This window comes from Carassius carassius, chromosome 9, assembly GCF_963082965.1.
Source record: "Carassius carassius chromosome 9, fCarCar2.1, whole genome shotgun sequence".
NCBI lineage: Eukaryota > Metazoa > Chordata > Actinopteri > Cypriniformes > Cyprinidae > Carassius > Carassius carassius.
Window position 1 is genome coordinate 9,172,609 of NC_081763.1, and position 21,509 is coordinate 9,194,117.

The 21,509-nt window shown below is 37.1% G+C and overlaps 1 protein-coding gene across 1 annotated transcript in view; it reads right to left on the reverse strand.

Moving 5' to 3' along the window:
* LOC132148870 (glutamate receptor ionotropic, NMDA 2C-like) overlaps nt 1-21,509 on the reverse strand; it is a 75,621-nt gene that overhangs the window by 26,812 nt on the left and 27,300 nt on the right. The window contains exons 3-5 of the mRNA XM_059557622.1: nt 16,363-16,961; nt 12,482-12,596; nt 497-708 (exon numbers count right to left, since the gene is read on the reverse strand). Of these exons, the coding sequence (XP_059413605.1) occupies nt 497-708; nt 12,482-12,596; nt 16,363-16,961 (926 nt within the window). The remainder of the gene's footprint in view (nt 1-496; nt 709-12,481; nt 12,597-16,362; nt 16,962-21,509) is intronic.

Genomic DNA, 21,509 nt, shown 5'->3' on the forward strand with positions numbered 1-21,509 from the left:
GTATTTGGTTTTGAGTAGTCTAGTGCATCTTACACAAAAACTACCCTTTATAATCACTGAAGCTGCAAAATTAATTTCTTAATTACATATTTTCTACATTTGTTTATGTTGAGAGAACTTGTGAGCGTGCAGAATTCAGTCAGTAAATGTGTGCACTCAACCAAACAGTTTTTTAGCACTGACTAATCTAAATGCTTCTGATTAGACATTTCATTCATAAGCTCAACAGAAATATGGGCAATTGGTTATAATGCTCTGCACTGCAAAAACAATGTGCAAATGGCAATCTGATGCAATGTGTGTGTGATCTAAATGTAATTCTGCAAATTCACACTTTTAATTCATGTTTTCATTTCATTTTGTTTGGACCACAACATTATTCAAAATATATTATTTTGTGTTCCACAAAATAAAGTCTATACAGGTTTGGTACAACATGAGGGTGATTAAATGATGACAGAATTTTCTTTAAGCAGACCAAAACATGATTACTTACATTTCAGTCTTGTTTGACTGCCGTCTGCAGGGGACGGTGTTACTGAGACAGGTGCCAGTAACAGGATCCACAGCTTCTACAATCACAAAAGGCCTTTCCTCCAGTGTGGCCACTGTCAAGTGACGGTTATCAGACACAGGCTCCAGGAAGGTCCCATAACGTGGCCAGACAGGGTATCTCATCTGAAGGATACCCAACTCGTAATTCCCCACCTGTGAAAGAGAGATGTTAACGTGCTTAAAGCTTAAAGCTGTTGAATTTAGTCCTGGGGTTTTACAATAAAATAACTTACACTCATAAAGCTAAGGCAGAAATCCAAAACTTTGTCATAAAACGTTTTTTTCCCTCTATTTTCAGCATTCTAAGTATCCAAATGTGCAAAATAAGAGACTTGAGGGACTGTTATTTATCTAAATTTTTCTCTGTTTTCTGTTTACACTTGGGTTGTTATGTATTCATTGTGCAGAATTTGAGGCTTTTGTCAATTTCCTCTTGAATGGGTTTAACACGGATCATTATTAGTCCTGTTAAAGCAAAGACAAGACCCATGAGAAAAATGCCATATACAAAATGAGGACTTCTGTTACAACCTAATCGAGGAAATGAAAGCAAGGCTGTATTTAAATGATGATGCAAATCTCTGAGTAAGCACTTTCTGCCGGTTATGCTTTATTAGTTCAGATGCAAGTAATGTTTGCGTGATAATTATATTCATTAGATTTTATGGTGCTTAGCAATATAGACAAATTGTAATATATCGGCTAGCTCCTTTCATCAGGCAAAACACAAAACCAAAGAGTGAAACTAATTTCTGTTTTTATTAAGCAAGAGACCGTCCAGACTTACTCATCTAGTGTGAAATCGGTCCCTGACTGGAATCCCATGTGTTTTTTTTTTCTTACTTCGTGCTTACTCATAAAATAACTCATAAAAGCAGTTAAATAATGTACAGCTCTTCATGATTCTTTGGAAAATTATAGTTCTTATATCCAAACATAGATTTGGTCAACAATACAATACTTAATAATGATCATAATAATAATACATTTATATTATCTAGTGCATTAAAGTTGCTTTCTCAAGGCACTGTACATGAAAGCTTACATTAAACATAAATTACAAAACAATATAATAAAAAATAATAAAATAAAGCATTTCTGAAAAATGTTTTGAGAAAAGATTTAAAAACAGTTAAAGAATTAGCATCCCTAATGTCAATTGGGAGTCAATTCCACAGTTTTGGAGCATACGTTAAAACGGCCCTCTTACCCCTGGATCGCAACCGTGTTTTGGGAACAACTAAGAGAACTGGCGTATAAGGTGTTAAAAGATCTGCCATATACTGTGGAGCAAGACCATGCAGAGACTTGTATGTAAGCATTAGGATTTTAAAATTTATATGGTATTTAATAGGGAGCCAGTGTAGCGTCTTCAAAACAGGAGTTATATGGTCACCAGCCCTAACCCCAGTTAAAATCTTAGCTGCTGAATTCTGCAAGTATTGCAATTGGTTAAGATAGGATTTGGACAGTCCAATAAGGAAAGCATTGCAATAATCAATTCTTGAGAAAACAAAAGAATTAATAAATTTTTCAGCAACAGAAAAGGGCAACATAGACCGAATACGTGCAATATTTCTAAGATGAAAAAAAGGCTTGAATGACAGGGTGTCATCAAAGATAACACCAAGATTTTTTAGTTTACTTTGTAGCTCTAGGGCAACGCCATCAACTTATAGATCTAAAGAAGCAACATTTCACAGTTGGTGGGGAGAGCCATGAAGCATTTTCTTTCTTTTTTTCAGTTTTAGAGCTATTCAGACACTGAACATTTTTAGACATCCACAACTTAATCTCAGAAATCTTACAGTTGGAAAGATGAGGGACATCCACAAATTGACCAGGTTGAGAATTAATATAAATCTGAGAATCATCAGCTAGAAATGGTAGCTAAGGTTAAGGGATCTTAATAGCTGACCAAGATGATAAATATTAATGCGAAAAAGCTGGGGACCAAGAACTGAACCCTGTGGGACACCAGTACAAACAATATCCACATCAGTTCTACCATAAAGACTCAGGAAGAGAAGATAAAGCTCAAAAGTATTTATTTACAAAACCATACATATAACAGAATTATTTTTGCATATTTCTTAGAAGATCCTAGAACAATGACAAAGAAATGAAAAGATAAAGTTTAAAAAGTCATAATAAAGGTGAGTATAACAACGTTAAGGATGTATATCAGATTAAAGCTAGAGTTCATAAGCTTATAGGAGAAGAGGAGATGGACCACAGAGGCCTCAGAGAGAGAAAGGCCACGATATGCCTGGACAGTGATAGAGGCCACGATAGGCCGGACAGAGATATAGGCACAGGAGGAAAGGCCCGATAGGCCACAGGAGGAAAGGCCCAGATAGGCCACAGGAGGAAAGGCCCAGATAGGCCACTAGGGAAGAAGCCACAATAGGCTGTAGTGAGAAAGGCAGTTAAGGCCTTAGAACCTTAGAGGCTATGAGAGGAAACCCTGACAGACAGGTCACAGAAGGAAATGCCTCAAGTATAGGTAACAGAGGGGAAAGCCGGAAGATAGGCAGTAGAAAGAAAGGCCACAAAAGTGAGGCCAAAGAAATAAAAGCTTAAACCATAGAGGTAGTTAGGAGAAATATGAATAGGAATTTCACCACCACCAGTATTTGCATATAGATTACCTTGAGGACAACTTGAAATTATTTGCTGAGCCTTTGAGATAATTTCTGGTTCAGGTAATGTAAGATTCAAATGCGGACGATGACCATCTGCCCAGTAGCTTGATCACTGATGTTGGAACTCTGTGTTGAGCGGCGGTTGTGGCTGCCCCAATCCTAAAGAAAATGAAGACAGAACTCCTGGTGATTCCAGCTAACCCATTGCTTCATCACAACTTCTCTATACAGCTGGGCTCATCAACCATTACTCCTTCGAGGACAGCCAGAAACCTAGGAGTTGTGATGGATCATCAGTTAAGCTTCACAGACCACATTGCTACAACGACCCGGTCCTGCAGGTTTGCCTTATACAACATTAGGAAGATTAGACCCTTCCTGTCAGAGCAAGCCACACAACTTCTTGTCCAAGCTCTTGTTCTCTCCAGACTGGACTATTGTAACGCTCTTCTGGCGGGCCTTCCTGCATGTACTGTCAAGCCTCTGCAATTGATCCAGAATGCAGCAGTGACGGTTGGTCTTCAATGAGCCAAAAAAAGCTCACGTTACTCCTCTCCTCATTAGGTTACACTGGCTACCAGTAGCCGCTCGCATTAAATTCAAGGTACTGATGCTTGTCTACAAGACGACCACTGGCACGGCACCAACATACCTAAACTCACTGGTTAAATCTTATGTGCCCTCCAGAAGTTTGTGCTCTGCAAGTGAACGACGCTTGTGTTGCCATCCCAAAGAAGTTCAAAATCACTCTCACGGACCTTTTATTGGACTGTGCCCAGCTTGTGGGATGACCTCCCACTCTCAATTCGTACAGCTGAGTCTTTACTCATTTTCAAGAAACATCTAAAGACTCATCTTTTTCGCCTGCACTTAACCAACTAATACTAGCACTTTTCCTTTAAGTCTTCATAGTAGAACTTGCTTCCATATCTGAAATCATCCATAAAAACAAATTGACTGCGAGCCATAAAATATGATCTAAACCAATCTAGGACAGTCCTAGATACACCAAAGACAGTTTCCAGTCGATTAAGTAAAAGCATGTGGTCAACAGTGTCGAAGGCTGAACTAAGATAGAATAAGATGAGAATCGAGAGAGCACCAGAATCAGAAACAGTAAGTCATTAACAACTTTAACCAAGGCTGTTTCAGTGCTGTGCAGTTTCCTAAACCCAGACTGAAGGGGCTCAGACAAAAAATTGACCGTTAAATGGTTGTGTAATTGAGACAAAACAACACCCTCCATTTTAGCAATAAATGGAAGATGAGAAATGGGATGAAAGTTACTGAGATTGTTCGAATCACTATTTTGCTTTTTTAATATGAGAGTGACAGCAGCAGTTTTAAAGGGTTAGTTCACCCGAGAATGAAAATTCGTCCATCTTCTACTCATCCTCGAAGCATCCTAGGTGTATGTGACTTTCTTCTTTCAGAATAATCCAATTGTAGTTATATAAAAAATTGTCCTTGCTCTTCTAAGCCTTTTCGATGGGGTTAAGCGGGTGTTTGTTGTCAACAGTCAAAACATGAAATAAAGTGCGAGCATCTGCAATAAAACATCCCTCACACGGCTCCAGGGGCTCTTCCGCGTCAGCAGATGTGAGAAAAAAAGTGTTTATTATGTTTGAAATCTGGATATTTATCTTACAAAAATGCATGAATTTACTACAGGGGGCCTTTAGTCACCCCACGGAGCCATGTAAGGGATGTTTTATTACAGATGCATGCACTTTATTTCATGTTTTCTGTTGACAATGGGCTATGGCTCAATATATTGACCTTGTACTTTTGCTGAATAGTTCCTCTTTTACTGTAAGAATTGCAGATGAAAAACCCTGCAATCCTACAGTAACCACCACATCAGAGTGTTCCCAAACCCGACCATCATGTCAGGATTTATTAATGCCATGACCACCACGCCAGAGTCTGCTCACGTCATGCCTGCCAAGCCAAAGCCTTTTTTATGTCATGGCAACCCTCTACATTGCGAGTAAATCACTTGCATATGCGACTAAATTTTACTCTGGGCGACTAAATTATGTCTATCGTTAGCCAGTGGCTAATAAATTCTTAGATTATACTCACCAGTTCATGTTCGAGGCTATTATAAGACTAGCACAGATATATTTCCCTCGCTGAACACTGACTGATTGCTTCAGAGTTTCACTCTCCATCAAGCGATCTGTACTTTTCAATTCATCTCAATGGAAGCACAGCGCACCTGTATTTGCCAAACTGTAAACTCTGTGAAGGCGCACGATTCATCATCGCTTTACTGATAGCGCTGTTTCTCACACATGCAATGCAAAGAGAGAGATTGAGAGTCTTACCGCGCTGAATAGAAGCGCTACATGTAAACTATATTACTTATTTTCCTGTCAAAATAATGGCATTCATTTATTCAACTTTTTCGAACAAGCAGAAGATATGCCGATTTCTCAGGTAGTGGGCGGAGCTAATGCGCAAATGGCCATTTCATTGGCTGGCGCTTATCTATTACCGTCTCTGTTTTGATTTCAGCAAATCAGTTCGACCGAACGGAGACAACATGATTAATATTCATGAACCCAGCAGCTCATCAATCCATAATGCATTGTATATTGTTAGTATGGTATTAGAATTAGTTGTAGTATTATGGTTTAATAATAATTAATATGACCTATTACTTTTTTTTTACAGAAATCCTCAATGACCAAATATTTCTTAAGCATCACCACCAGTCTTAAGTTCAGTTAAAATGACAAATATGCATTAATACATGGTTATCAAATTTTAGTTCTAATCACTAAAGTTCTATCATTAAATAGTGTTTAATACCATAATATAATGCTTGACTGACTGATTAAGAAGCTAAGATTTAAGAAGCTGTGCCATTTTACAAAGATAAGCTGATTGGAATCATATGTGTGTGTGTGTGTGTGTGTGTGTGTGTGTGTGTGTGTGTGTGTGTGTGCGTGCGTGCGTGCGTGTGCGTGCGTGCGTGCGTGCGTGCGTGTGTGTGTGTGTGTGTGTGTGTGTGTGTGTGTAAAATAGTAAATCAGTCTGGCGAGTAAACTAAAAATTTTACTAGCCAATGGCGATTATATTGCCAAGGTGTACATAGAGGCTTGCATGGCCACCACGTCTGAGTCTTCAATCGAAATGACTGCCACATGAGTTTATGGTAAAGATGGCCTCCACACCAGAGCCTTATCCCACCATGGCCATAGCCACATCATGCCATGGCCGCCATGCAAGTTTCCTGTAAGGTTTTTTTTGTGAGGGGACTATAGGACACAAGCTCCTGCGGGTGTGGAGGGCCTAGACATATAAGAGTAATGGCGAGTGTTTTTGCTTCACGGTCCAGGTCCACCACTGCTCCACAGTCTAGACCTGCCATTGCTCCACGGACCAGGCCCCCCTCGCTCCAGAGACTCGACCTGCAATTTCTCCATGGACCACGCCTACCTCTGCTCCACAATATAGATCTGCCCTTGCTTCATGGTCCTCCACTGCTCCACTGTCCATGCCATGATCCAGATCCTGTTCCCCTTAACATTATTCCTTAACATTATATAATAATACTTATTCCCCTAAGTATTTAAGCCCTCTTGATTGCCATGTTAGTTAGCATGTATTGATGTTATTTCCTGTACTGCTGATGGTGAGTGTCATGGTTTCAAGTCTTGTCATGTTATGGTTAAGTTTAGTTTTTTTCTCGTTAAATTGAATAAAGCCTCACTTGGGTTCATCTATAACTCGCCTCAAGTGGGATTCATTACATAAACTTATTTACTATGAAGATCGAGCAATCAATTTATCTTTGCTTTGTAATATGTAATTTGCATACTCTTTACTCTGTATCACAGTTCAGCGACTGAAGCGAGGCCAACCTTTGGTGTCTCCTCCTTAATGTTCTCCTCTCGCACCTAAGGGCACCTTAGCAGCTTCTGACAAAAATATGTCATTGGAAGATGACAATAGTGAAGTCATAAGAAAAGAGTTATCACTGGCTTTCAGCCTCACTGTGTTTGAAAAGTACTATCTTCTGCCTAATAAATTACCTGCACAGTACATAACATCAGCAAAGCAAAAGAGTCCTGGAATGGAAAAGCACTCTTTCAGCCTGGCACTGAAAAAGATGTTCAAAACAGCCATAGATAAGAGTTGTATATTTCCCACCTGAGGCAAGGGACAATGGTGAGAGACAGATTGTCAATGAGAGCAGAGAGAGTCATGTGCACAACACAGCAAGACGATCCATTTCATCAAAAGAAGTTCATCATGCCTGCTGTCATCATGCACCAAGACTACTTGTGAATACGTGAGCAGGATAAAAGAGGCCTCATTCTTTGAAGAAAGTAAAAAATCACACTTTTTGTTTATCAGGCTCAAAGAAAGTAGATAACAAAGTCAGAGTGACTGCGACACAAAGGGAGAAATATCTGTTTAAGGAAGAATTCACAGAAAAATGAAAACTCTGTCATCATTTTCTCACCTTCATGTCATTCTGACCCCATTTGACTTTCTTTCTTCCAAAGGACACAAAAGGAAAAAGACTCATGTTCTTGCACTTGCAACAGAAAACCAGAAAATGAAAATGGAAATGCTTCATTAAATTATCATTAAAGTAGTCCACACAAGTTCTAATATCTTCTAAAGCCACATGATAGCTTTGTGTGAAAAATGTAAGGCATTATTTACTGAAAACGATTAGTATCCACCCTGGTTTAAGAAATGAGAAGAGGTAGCAATTTATGATTTGTGAACAAATCATTCTTTTAAGTTAGTTTTTTCAAAGTATCAGTTGATCATATCATATCATATAGTCTACTTTAATGATACCTTATGCTAAATTATGATCCTTTTTTGAAGGATTGTTCCACAATAGAAATGAGTGAATGGCCCAGTCTACAATATTTTTCCTTTTGTGTTTCACAAACAAAAGTAGGTCACACTTTAGTTTGGAGACCAATTCTCCAACTTTTGCCCTAAATAAAGTCCTAATTTTAGTCTTAAAGTCCTGAAATAACAGATCATTTTAAATTGTAATGTAGACACATGCATTTTCTGTTAAGCTGCTTTGAAACAATGTGTACTGTGAAAAACACTATATAAATAAATTTGAATTTAATTAATTTGCTGCTTATTATTATAGTTAGTTATTTGTTAAGTTTAGGTATGGGGTAGGATTAAAGGATCTAAAATATGGCCATGCAGAATAAGGCTATATATATATATAGGCATTAGGGCTATCAAAATGGCTGAAAAACTAAATTAAAATTTTTTACTTCTATGTTATCAAAATTCGAATTATATTTGAATTTAAAATGCATAATTTCAGTTAGGGTGATGAAAAGCTTTTGGCTTCTCTCATGAGTCCACAAGAAGGTGCATCGAGCAAAATATTACTAATGCATGTTTATTCAAAGCATTAGAATAGGCTACATGACTGTGAAGCAGTGGTTGGAAGTAACGAATTACAACTACTCACATTACTGTAATTAAGTAATTTTTTCAGGTACTTTTACTTTTTTGAGTATATTTTTAAAGCTGTACTTTTAACTAAGCAAAATAATCTACTTCGTTACTTTTAAATCATTACTGAGTTGTAACTGAGTACGCCCACAATTTGAATTGATATTCAAATTTCTGAAGCTCTTCAGTAGCCTATAAAAATATCAGATCGTAAACAGACCAATCAAAGCGCTGCATCGGGTGAAGAGTTGAACAGACAGAGGTGGAGCTCAGCGTCATTTATGACTCAGAGCTTGGAGAAACAAACTACATGATAGTGTTATCATAAATATCTATATTTTGATACCGATACTGAAATATCTGACACGGTTCTATTACTCATTTTCCACAGTATCTGAATATACACCGATACAAGCTGCGTTTCTCTTTCCTCTCCGACAGTGAGATTGACACGCATCCGTCTCCTGTCAATTACAGTCTGAATGTCTGCACGGCATTGCAGTTATTCCGCATTATTATAATCATTCATGCGCAAATGTGGCGAGCGCTTTATTGTAACATGAGAACACTGTCATGTAACTGCAGAAAACTGGATGCGAGCTCTCAAATAGGCTTATACAAATGAACTATTTGTGTGCAGACTGTGTGCAGTCGCAATCTCTCCGTGTTTTTAAAGTATTAAAAATTAAAAAGTATTAAGAATTAAATTTTGTCAAAATTTATCAAACATTCAGAATAGATCCAAACCTGACCGATGAAAATCCTTTTAAAAGTTTTACTGGTTGTAAATAAAATGCACCAGAAAGTTTTTCAACAATCAAAGATGGAACTATAATTTATTTATAATGTAAATTTATGATAGAAATGTTTTGGAATGGGATATTTGTCTGATTTGTGCATATAAATATCCTGTCTACTGTCTGCATCACTACATTTCACAGTCATTACAGGTCAAAGCCATCTGATGTTCCATTTATCTAAATAGGCCTAACATATTGTATATGGCTCTTAAATCTTTGCTTGTAAAAATTCAGTGTGGTCATATTTTGAATACCTCAAACTGAATTGAGGTCATTTGTTTTATAATTTTATTACTGACTGTGTACTTGTCTTTTTTATTTTTTATTTTTTTAATTCAATTCAGTTAGAAATAAAATTTGAAATCAAGCTTCCTTGTGCTGTAAATTACCCTATTTTAACGACACAAATACACAGAATGAGCAAATGTTTAAGATTGAGATTTTTGTAATGGTAATTGGGGACATACACTGGGCAAAGTTACGTCCAGTGGACATCTTTTTTATGTCTTTGCTGATGTTGAAAAGACGTCCACTGAGGAGCCAGAATGAAATTTTTGACGTCTTTTTTTACGTGCTCCGTACGTCCGATTTAGACGTTCACAGAACCTCCTTACAAGGTGAAAAATCAGTTCAAAAGTGGTCAGTGGACATATTTTCATCATCATTTATGGTTCATTTAGGCATAACTTAGACTGTTTTATGGACCAAATCAACACTCTCAGGATGCATTAGATTTAGAGTCATGTTATTTCAATGTAATTTCCAGACACTGTGTTTGTCCTAAAATCAAGAAAATAAAATAATCTTTATGAAATAATGAAATAACTGACGATTGAGCCTGTGGTAAAATCAATTGCAAATCAAAGACATTAAATCTCTGAAGATGTGGATTTTTATTTTAAATTCGACGAATATTCGAAATTCGATTTTTTTTTTTTTTTTGGACAGTCCTAATAGGCATTATTATATATGTGCTTCATAAGTAATAATAAAAGGCTAATATGCTAGTAATAGGCACGCTAATAATCAACTAGTTAACAGTGAGAATTGGTCTTTAAAATAAAGTGTTACCATTAAGTCATAAGGATTTGGATTGACATGAAGATGAGTAAATAATGACAGTTTTTATTTTTGGGTGAACTGCCACTTTAAAGCGCTAGAGAGCAGTGAGACTAAATGGAGAGCAACATCTAATATTCCTCATCAAATTCTTGTAATATCTCAGATCTATTCTAAGATAATATTTAATCTCTATTGAGAAGCCTCTGTATGGAAGCTTGTGACTGCCACGGAAATAAAAGTAAAAAGGTGACTGCGCAATTCTGACTTTTTCTTGCAATTGCATGATATGAAGTCACAATTCTGACTTTTTTTTCTCAGAATTGCATTATATAAACTCACAATTCTGACATTTTTCTTGCAATTGTGATTTTATAACACACAAATGTGAGACCTTATGCTCAATATAAGGTTAATGTATGAAGATCACTAAAGCCCCTTTCACACTGCCATTCCGGCAAATACACGGGTAAAGTGTTCCGGCAATTGTTCCCGGGTCCCTAGATTTTGCACTTTCACACTGCCAGTGATTACCCGGGATACGTGCGTGCTTTCACACACAACCCGTAAAGATCCCGTAACGACACGTGACATCAGGGCGTGACGTGTAATGTACGAGTCGAAAACGTTAGGCATATTATACTTTCACTGAAGCAAGCGAATGATCTCGGCATCAGCGCGGAAAGTGAGGAACTAACTGTTCTCTGATTCATTACAGTTTGCACATATTTTTTCGTTCGCGAACGTTGATCTTCCTTCAAAACAGCCAGTAAAAGAGTCGCGCGATAACGCGCGTCATCACTTCGACCCGGCATTAGATCTGGCTTTTGTTACTAGGTCCCCGTCCCGGGTTCAATGCCGGGATTAATCCCGGGACGTGTTTGCTTTCACACAGAAGGCGACTCGGCAATGTTCCGGCAATATGCCGGGTCCGACGTGCAGTGTGAAAGGGGCTTATGTCTCCTGAGCTATGAAAGAGCAGGCTTTCCAATCTTCCACTGGTAGGATGTTATTTATTAGTGTATGTACACCAGTTAAACCAAAATACATATTATTGATGTTGTGAAAAACATGCTCTTGCTAGCTCTGTATCAACTTCTTATCAGTGTAAAAAGTAATAGAATCCCAATGTCATGAGATTTCACCTTGTTTTAAATAGTAGAAAACATCTGATTACAGCAGTCTGTGTGTGTTCAACAGAGAGTGGTGACTGTGCTGAGTCTGACACTAAATCGAAATGGCCTCATTTGAGCTTTGTTCTATTTTTTTATGGCTTTCTCTCTCAGTGGTGATCCAGACCAGCATTGCATCACTCTCAGTTCCTGATATAACTTCACTCCACCTGGAGGTAAAAAAAAGTGTGGCCTCTGCCAGGATGCTTTGGGCAAGATTCCACACCCAATATGAACTGAGTCCAAAATGAAGAAAATACCAAAACAGTCTTTATTGGCACCTTTCCCACTGGCCGTGTAAACAGTGTTGGGGTTGCATGAAAGTAGTCCCGGAAATGTTTTTTGTGCATATTTCCATGAATGAATTAAGGCAGCCTGTTTCAATTTGTATCATCTGCTATCTCTGATGTGTGAAGATGGACCTTGTGGATGTGCTATCATTCATGGTGACCACTATAAAAATGCAGTGCTTCTGAGAATGGTTTGCTCATGAAACCAGACAGTACACAGATGATGTCATTTAGCTCTGGGAAAAACATAAATGTTTAATAGGACGTTTCCAATTTCCATTCTCTAAACATAAAAAGTGAAAGTTGATGCTTTTCAAACTAATAACGCTAAGGTGTACGTGCTATTTATCTATGGCATTTTGACTCACAACTAGCCTGAAGGCAATGAAACCTGTGGAGGTGCATTAAAATTTATGATGCTATTGGAGTTGCAACATTTTGAATAGAATACGTCAGAAGAAAATGAAATGTTACAAAGTTTTACAGGCAAAAAACATTTGTACCTTATCCCACAGTCTACCGCGGTCCAGAGTGATTATGATCATGGAAGGGTTGACCAGATATCCATCACTGTTGAAGGAAAAGTCAGTGTTCTCCCAGGATACATTCAGCATGTGCCTGTGAAAACAGTCAGACAGATGGATATGAGTATAAAAGAATGAAAACAAGACATGTCAGGTTTTACTTTTTACACAAATTGTTGGTGGTCATTAAGCAACACACTAGTAACCACCTGAAGCACCCTAGCAACTGAGAACCACCCAAAATACTCTAGCAACCACATAGCAACATACTAAAAACCACCCAGAACAAACCCTTATCAACTGCAAAGCAACACACTTAAAACCACCCAGAACTCCCTAGTAACCTCATGGCAACATACGTAAAAAAACAACCTGAACACCCTAGCAATCACTGATGTTCTAGGTTGTTTGTAGTTTTCTGTTAAAAATAACATAGAATATAGAAAAATATTAAAATGTTATTGCACAAAGTTCCATTTTCTGAATAACTGTTTTATGTGTTTTATAATAATTTTACAACTTTAATATAAATCCATTAAACGACAACACCATTTGATCTAAAGGTATCAAACCAACTGTAAAATATACAGAATAGTATTCAGTATAATGCACAAGGCTTAGTTTTTCAGATTATGCCTTTATTGTTGTTATATATGTTATAAAATCCATATTTTTCAACTGTTTTATATACTGTAGCCACTTAAATTAATTAAACTCTGACACCTTTAGAGATAAAAGTATCAAACCAACTGTGATATACTCAGAATATTATTCTGCACAAGGCTTGGTTTTTTTAGATTATGCTTTTATTGTTTTTATATTGTTTTATTTTATTAAAGGATCCTTCAAGCACTTTAATTTATCCCCATTTACTCGTACTGCACAAAAAGGGGTTCAATAACGTTGAATGTTACAGGGACTGATTATTGCAAATGCAGATCCCACTGTGTTCTGGTTAAACAATTTTTATTTATTTATTTATTGCTAAGGTTTGCATATGGTGGTGTTCTTAATGACAGCTTTCCTTACAATATATACTATTCATAAAATAAGAAATATCCCAATATATCGCCTTGCTTACAGTATCGCAATCTATCGCAACATATCGTATCGCAATCCCTGTATCGTGATACGTATCGTATCACCAGATTTTTGGCAATACACAGCCCTACTTGAAACTAAACAAAAATGTGCTAAGACACAAAACCATAGAAACTGCATAGCAGCACACTTAAATGGTTAGTTCACCCAATAATCAAAATTATGTCATTAATGACTCACCCTCATGTCGTTCCAAACCCGTAAGACCTCCGTTCATCTTCAGAACACAGTTTAAGATATTTTAGATTTAGTCCGAGAGCTCTCAGTCCCTCCATTGAAGCTGTGTGTACGGTCTACTGTCCATGTCCAGAAAGGTAAGAAAAACATCATCAAAGTAGTCCATGTGACATCAGAGGGTCAGTTAGAATTTTTTGAAGCATCGAAAATATATTTTGGTCCAAAAATAGCAAAAACTACGACTTTATTCAGGATTGTCTTCTCTTCCGTGTCTGTTGTGAGAGAGTTCAAAACACTGCAGTTTAGTGATATCCGGTTCGCGAACGAATCATTCGATGTAACCGGATCTTTTTGAACCAGTTCAGCAAATCGAACTGAATCGTTTGAAATGGTTCACGTCTCCAATAAGCATTACTACACAAATGACTTTAGCTGTTAACTTTTAATGTGGCTGACACTCACTCCGAGTTAAAATAAACCAACATCCCGGAGTAAATCATTTACTCAAACAGTACACAGACTGAACTGCTGTGAAGAGAGAACTGAAGATGAAAGTCGTAGCTTTTTTTTTTTTATGGACCAAAATGTATTTTCGATGCTTCAAAAAATTCTAACTGACCCTCTGATGTCACATGGACTACTTTGATGATGTTTTTCTTACCTTTCTGGACATGGACAGTATACCGTACACAGCTTCAATGGAGGGACTGAGAGCTCTCGGACTAAATCTAAAATATCTTAAACTGTGTTCCAAAGATACACGGAGGTCTTACTGGTTTGGAACGACATGAGGGTAAGTTATTAATGACATAATTTTCATTTTTCGGTGAACTAACCCTATAAGATCAAGGGGAATACATCGTCAGAACAAACTCAATTAGTGCTTTGAAAGTCAAATACACTTTTGATACTGAACATTGCATCATGTCTAATTTTATTGAAAAAGCATTAAAAGCTCAAAGCATTAAAAAAATCTGATAATTGCAGGCACATGATTCATCATGCAGCATAATTTGATCTCACTGTGGGTGGGATATTGGACAACCTTGTCTCATCTATACACCTCACACACACACACACACACACACATACAGCGTCCCAGCGGAGGTGATGAAAGCCCCCTGAGTATTATGGGCACACTTTAGTGTCATCTGTGTGAAAAGCCAGCATAAACTGATAATCTTCTGTAATCTCATTAACAGGTAAAATGATTTAATCGCATGCTTAATTAAAAATGGCCCATCAATAATGAGGGTGATTCTTCTGGATCAAGATCATTTCAGTGGCATTTTATCTCAAAACTGAATGAGAAATGAGAAAATAAATCCCTTCAAAAGCAAGATTATATTGTCAAAAAGTCATGCTACTAAGGGAATGTGAATGTGTTCAGCTCTGTTCCAAAACTTAGTGAGCTGCCTCACTGCCTATTAAGGCAACAGCTTTCTTAGACTATATGCTAACCGTCATGTAGAGACTGAACCATTATCTTGCACACATTTATATTGTTTCAATTAAATATTTTAACTGGAAAATTAAACAAAAATTTTTAGAACAAATTGGATGTGTATGAACTTTTAATGAAAAGTGTTGTGTAAAGATTATTCTAAAATTATTTGTATGTGTTGACAGTATACATGTTGGGAATAAAATGAGGAAGCATAATCTCTTTTGATAATGGTATAAAAACCACTTCTGGTATTTTAGACCAATGCACACACACACATTTACAGATTTTCCACATGATTTACAACACAGTGACCTTGGGCTGCACCAAACCCAGAGCACCTCTCTCAAACTCTGGTCCCCTTTGGATGATTAAAACATTTTCTGACGAAATAGGATTTGTTGTGTTGCCTGGCACAGATGGCACCAGATTGCTCTTTTGGGCAGCCCTGGCAAGAAGGAGCACATCACATGTTATATCTTTGCTCTGATCCTTGTATCTAAATCTGGATGGCACAGACTGGGCAATGTGCAGCAAAGTGAGCACCCTGGTTTTTGGCCCTGCTTCAGAAAACTGCTGGCAGAAGTTCAAACTTTCCTGTCACTGTTGGGTCAGGTAAATTCAAAGGTTCTTGGGAGTTTTTGTAACCTTATCATAAATTTCATACCATAGCACATTTGTACATTGGATTTCCTAAAATATCCTCCATCTGTTGTCCAAAATCAGCATCCAATACATTTCCCAAATATATATTAAGTGGTATTAGGATTAGCGCATCCCAAATCAAAGTCTGTTGAAATGTCATTTCATTTTATTTCTGATGAAGTATTATTACTCAATTTCTATTACCTATTTCTGATAGACTTTAAGTATATTGCCTACAACCCCTTGCATTACAGTAAAGGACTTTGTTATGCCAAAAATACCAACGAATGTGAGGACAAAGCCCCTACAGTTGTTTTAATAGGGATACACAATATATCTTTACCAAACTGATTATCTGGCAAAATCTAAAAATTTTAATGTATAGGTATCCATTATTTCTGATTACCACAGCCATCTTCCAAAGCTTATTTTATTAGATGTTAGCCATCTTTCAACCACTAGTGGCACAAAAAAGAAACCCCTCAGAACCCACCTGTAGAGAGTGTCATTGGTGGATGGCCGCACCAGACTTTGACAGTCCATGTGTCCATCAGGAATAAACCCTCTCTGTTTGCGGAAGTTCTCCACTCCTTTCACCACGATGGCTACACCATCCCTGACCCTGTTTCTCAAGCTCATCTTCCAGCGATCTGTGATAATGCTGATCAATCCCACTGGGAAGCTGTCTGGAGGAGGCATATTGGGGTTTCCAACTGCAAGGCTGGGGATAAGCCAGATATACCCCGGACCCACCAAACCCACTTCCCTGGCCATGGTGAAGAGGTACTGGGCCTCGTCGTGTGAGCAGTACACCAGCAGCACCTGCGCGTCGATCTGCTGAAGTAACCGGCGGGCACGGAAGTCGTTCATGCCGTCGGCTGACATGTCAAACGTCAAGATGTCCTGCAACTCCCAGAGGAAGTAAGACGTATCGATAACGGACCGGATTTTGTCCACATAGGTGTCATAGCCCGGGTACAGGCTGGTCACAACCACAAAACTGTCCCAGTTGTACTCCTCCATCATCTTGAACATCCCATTGATCTGCTGCTCGATTGAAGAGCCCAGCTGAAGGAAGGTAGAACCGTCACCCTGCCAGAGAGACAGCAAAGTGAGAGCTTGACATAATTTCCCCATATTGCTTCTAGCTGTTAAAACCAAAAACATCAATTGCGTGTAATTTAATCATTATTGTATTACAAAATATTACTGTTGGTGTGTATGCTCCCCAGTTTTTATTTTGTAGACGTAGGCCAACTGCTACCACGAGAGGATTTCAAATTGAAAAAGCTTCCTGAGAGAGACTTTCAGCGTTACAGTGATGTCCTTCAGACAAAAGCACTGGGAAAGTAGGGTAAGCCTGTTCATTAGGCTGGGAACGGGAGAAGTTCCCGTCTATGCCACCTGTTCGCTGACCTCTTTAACTGCTCTAAAAATCACAGTGCTTGAATGCTTGTGTCATTGAACGTGTATTGCATTTAAAAAAGTACAAGGTGTGAGACCAAGAACAGACCAAGAACAGCAATATAATGGGTTAGATATTTATAAGCTTTATAAGCTCAGTCAAGCTCCTTATCAATAGCGGCTCATTTCAATCGAAGAAACCTGCCGCATGCCAAACATCCAAAGCTGTCAGTTGATTGTTTAAGGTTCGATGTATCACTTTTGCATTAAGTTGTTTAATTTTGTAGGTATAATACTAAATTAAAAATCTACCTTTTACACTGAAATAAATTGGTGCAGGAGAAAAATTCACTCAAAAATTGCTAGTAAAACTAACAATTAACTGAAGACTGAATGAAATATTATTTTCCTGTAAAACGTATTCAAATAATCTTTGATGTTTTAACTCAATATTTTTTACAGTGATATAGCTATTGTAATTTGAAAACGTACTTTATAATACATTGACAGCATAAAGAATATAATGTAAGATGCATAAAAGATAAAAAATAATGAGAAACATTTCATGCAAATTTCTTCGTATAACACTTTTTAACATGTAGATAAAACAATGGAAGAATGGATGGATGGATAAAGCTGATCCACACAAGAAGCAAGCCTTAAACACTGCGTTGGCGCTGGATGCTGTAATATATGTCCTCAGATCATTTTATGTTAAAAAAACATGAATGCTAATTTACTATTTACCAAAAGACTATTTACCCAACACTCCCAATCGCTCTTATGTAAAGGACTTCTGAATGGAGAACAGACTGCAATGGAACCTTGTATTGCGTAGTGATGATTATGCATTGCCAGTGGAGATTATGTCAAGCTTATGTCATCTTAAAAGTAATCTTTCTGTCTCTCTGCTCTTACCCATATGCAGTGTAATTGGCTAAGAGCGTGAGCATGCATTTTGTTGAAAATACTGCTGGTAACTCAAGAACTTGGTGACCACTCTGTCACTGCTTCGTTTTGCTGACATCACAAGCCGTATCTAAATGCAAAGCTTTGGAAAGGATTACCACCCTCAAAGATTACAGACACTGCAGAAAAACACTGATGAATTCACCGAAAGATCCTGCACCATGGTAATGTATTAATATATTTTGTGCATGCCGTTACGCAGCAAACCTTAAATGTTATGTTATCCACATTATCTGTGAACATGACAATGTCGGTCTAAATGAGGATGAATACTTCTTCTACATGCAATGGAAGTAACTTGTAATTTTGCAGCATGTGGATTGTTGAGACTAGGTGTACTTTTCTAAGACTTCAGATCTACAATTTCCATTAAAAAAAAAAAAATAGACTTACACACTGAAGAAGGTACCTAAGTCATATCTACAGACCAGAATACTAAAGAGACGTTGAACAGCTACCCAAATACACATAATAATGAGCTACAGCTATGTACAGCTAGCAAGCACATAGTAATACCCTGGCAAGCACCCACAACATCCTAGAGCCATGGAGACATCTTTAGCATGCAACAGCACTCATATTACTTCAGAAATGCATTGCTTTGATCATTCTTGTGATGTTACTTTGGAAAATTTCCAAAGAAGAAATTCCTTATGTAATCTGTAATTTTTTTTTTTTTTTTTTTTTTTTTTTTTTTTTACAGTCTTCATTTATTTAATGCTATTTTTTTATTTTCTTTTAAGCATTTTAGTCTTGTTCTAGACCCAGACATTCAATGTAAAACTATGGAAATCCTTTAAAAAAAGAAAATAAAACTATGATAATCTAAAAATCTAGAAATATACAAAAAATATTTGTGTATGAAAATTATTTCTGTCCATCCCACAGGTAATTCACACCTATACAGCAATTTTGTCCCAAATTTTTTTTTTTACTAAAGATTCCTGTTCTTACAAGGAGACAGCAATATCAGTAAAAAATGGTGATTTAATGTCAGGAAAAAAAATAAAAATAAAAAACACAACAAAATACATTTATTTTGTGTAATCTAATCAAATTTTGTCAAATTTAATTATCAAATAATATTGTTATTTAATCACTATTTATAAGATTATCAAGTATTATTTAACTGAGCATATTTATGATACATGAAATATATTATCCTTAGCCAGATAAATAAAAAAATGACATGTTGGACCATCCACTAGCGGACAAATTTAACTAGTTAGAATGTGAAAAGTTTGTGTTTTTTAGTGAATGCGTTTTAGGGAAGTTTAATTTCTCACAATACACAAGGCAAAAAGTGACCGTGCAATTGATGATTTTAAACCGGAATCACATATACATGCTCACTTTTCACCCTTTTTTCTTTTGATATTGCTCATTACGTAGGTGTCCATTAAAAAGATAAATATAATGGCTTAGCTGCTTACATACGCTTAATCTCCACAGGAAACTTCTCTCTGTGTGTCTCACCATATGTGTAATAGATAGAGAGTCCAATGTGTTCAACTCACAAAGACCTGTGGCTCTGTGCACGGCCAGATAAAGCAAATCTCTCGCTCGGTGTCTCCGAGGAGCTTCTAGGCAAAGCAAATATCAATGAAATCTAATACAACTTATGAAGAAATCATAAAGGTATATTGGCAAAGGATGTGTTCATTTGCTGTTCTATTTCCTTATGCCTGAAAAACAGTTAACGGTGTCTGCCAGATCCATGACTGACTGCTGAGAGGAAACACACAATGATTTCATTCTCATCGTACGGTTGAGGCATGAACACTCGCTTCCTACAAGACTAGAATCTGTACGTGGCCCGCAAGAACAACACAGACCAAATAAATTAATTTTTGTTGACTAAATTGGATTCTTGTTATTGTGTAGGATCAAGGGCATGGCCATGAATGTCTTTAAGTTTTTTTATTTTGTTTTTTAAACAAACAGATGACCGAAATAGCCATATGATCATGTTTGGAGAAATATAGAAGAGTTTTAAATGCAGCAATTGTCATGTACACTCTTAAAAACAAAGGTTTTTATTGGTATTGATGGTTCCAAGAAGAAACCTTCCATTGCACAAAGTCTTCTTTATTGTAAGTTTTTTTTAGATGATTTAAATGTTATTCATCCTAATAAAAAATGGCTCTTTTTTAAGAACTCTTGAATGGTTCTTTCTATGGCATCACTGCGAGGAAAAAAAACTAAAACTTCTCCAGGCCCCAAAAATACCCTTATTCGGACGGGATTAGTTTAACATAGGGACGTGGGGTAAAGCAATTTTTATCAGAGCTTCTCAGCGATTTTAGTCCCGTTCGAATGCTCCATGTCAGTAATCATTACGGACAATGTCAGTAAAGATTACGGCGACTTTTACCTTCTGTAAAAAGGTCCGGAGAAATTACCTCAGGTAATACTAGTCCCGTGCGAATAGACCATCTGAAAATATACACGGTAGTATTTCGTCATTTCCTGTAATTTTGCGAGTTTTTTTTAATATGGAAGCGCTTGAAGAAGCATTCACTTGCTTTCTAGGCGGTGGAACAAATCAATGGCAAACCTCAAGTTTATCCTGCATACGACGACACAGACCATTAAAGAAAAGGTCACAAGCAGTTCTCAGAAGCACTGAACTTCTGTTTGTATTAAGTTAATTTCCAATTACCAACAGAATCCAATCATCAGAATGTAATTAATTGCTTTACTAAATCGTTTAACTGGACCCAAATCTTTGTTATATATATATATATATATATATATATATATATATATATATATATATATATATATATATATATATATATATATATAGTCAAACTTAAAAAAAAATCAGACACCACCATCAGGGGCGTCGCTATAGGCACGTGCAAGTTTAAATTTTAACAATTTACTGTAATTGTTGGTGTATTCATTTACATTGATTGAATGTGTATGCATTGCAGCGTAGTATTAACATTAGAAAAACTTTTGCTGAGAACACAAAACTGACGGAGAAATCAATGTCGCACGCGACTGTGTGTTGCCAGGTCCGCGGCCTTCAGGCGGAATAATTGGGCTACTTTAAAACGACTTTTTGTGACTTGATTTTTTCATTGGATTAAAGATGGAAGGATTTTGCTCATTTTTTTATTGGTATTTGGGCTGTGGGTGGCCATTGGGACGGTTTTGGGCTAGTTTTTAATGACCATTGGGCTGGTTTGGTTACGCGGATCTGGCAACCAAAGCAGCGCACACAAGTGTAGGTGCGTGTTTGAGACGAGGGAGGTGACT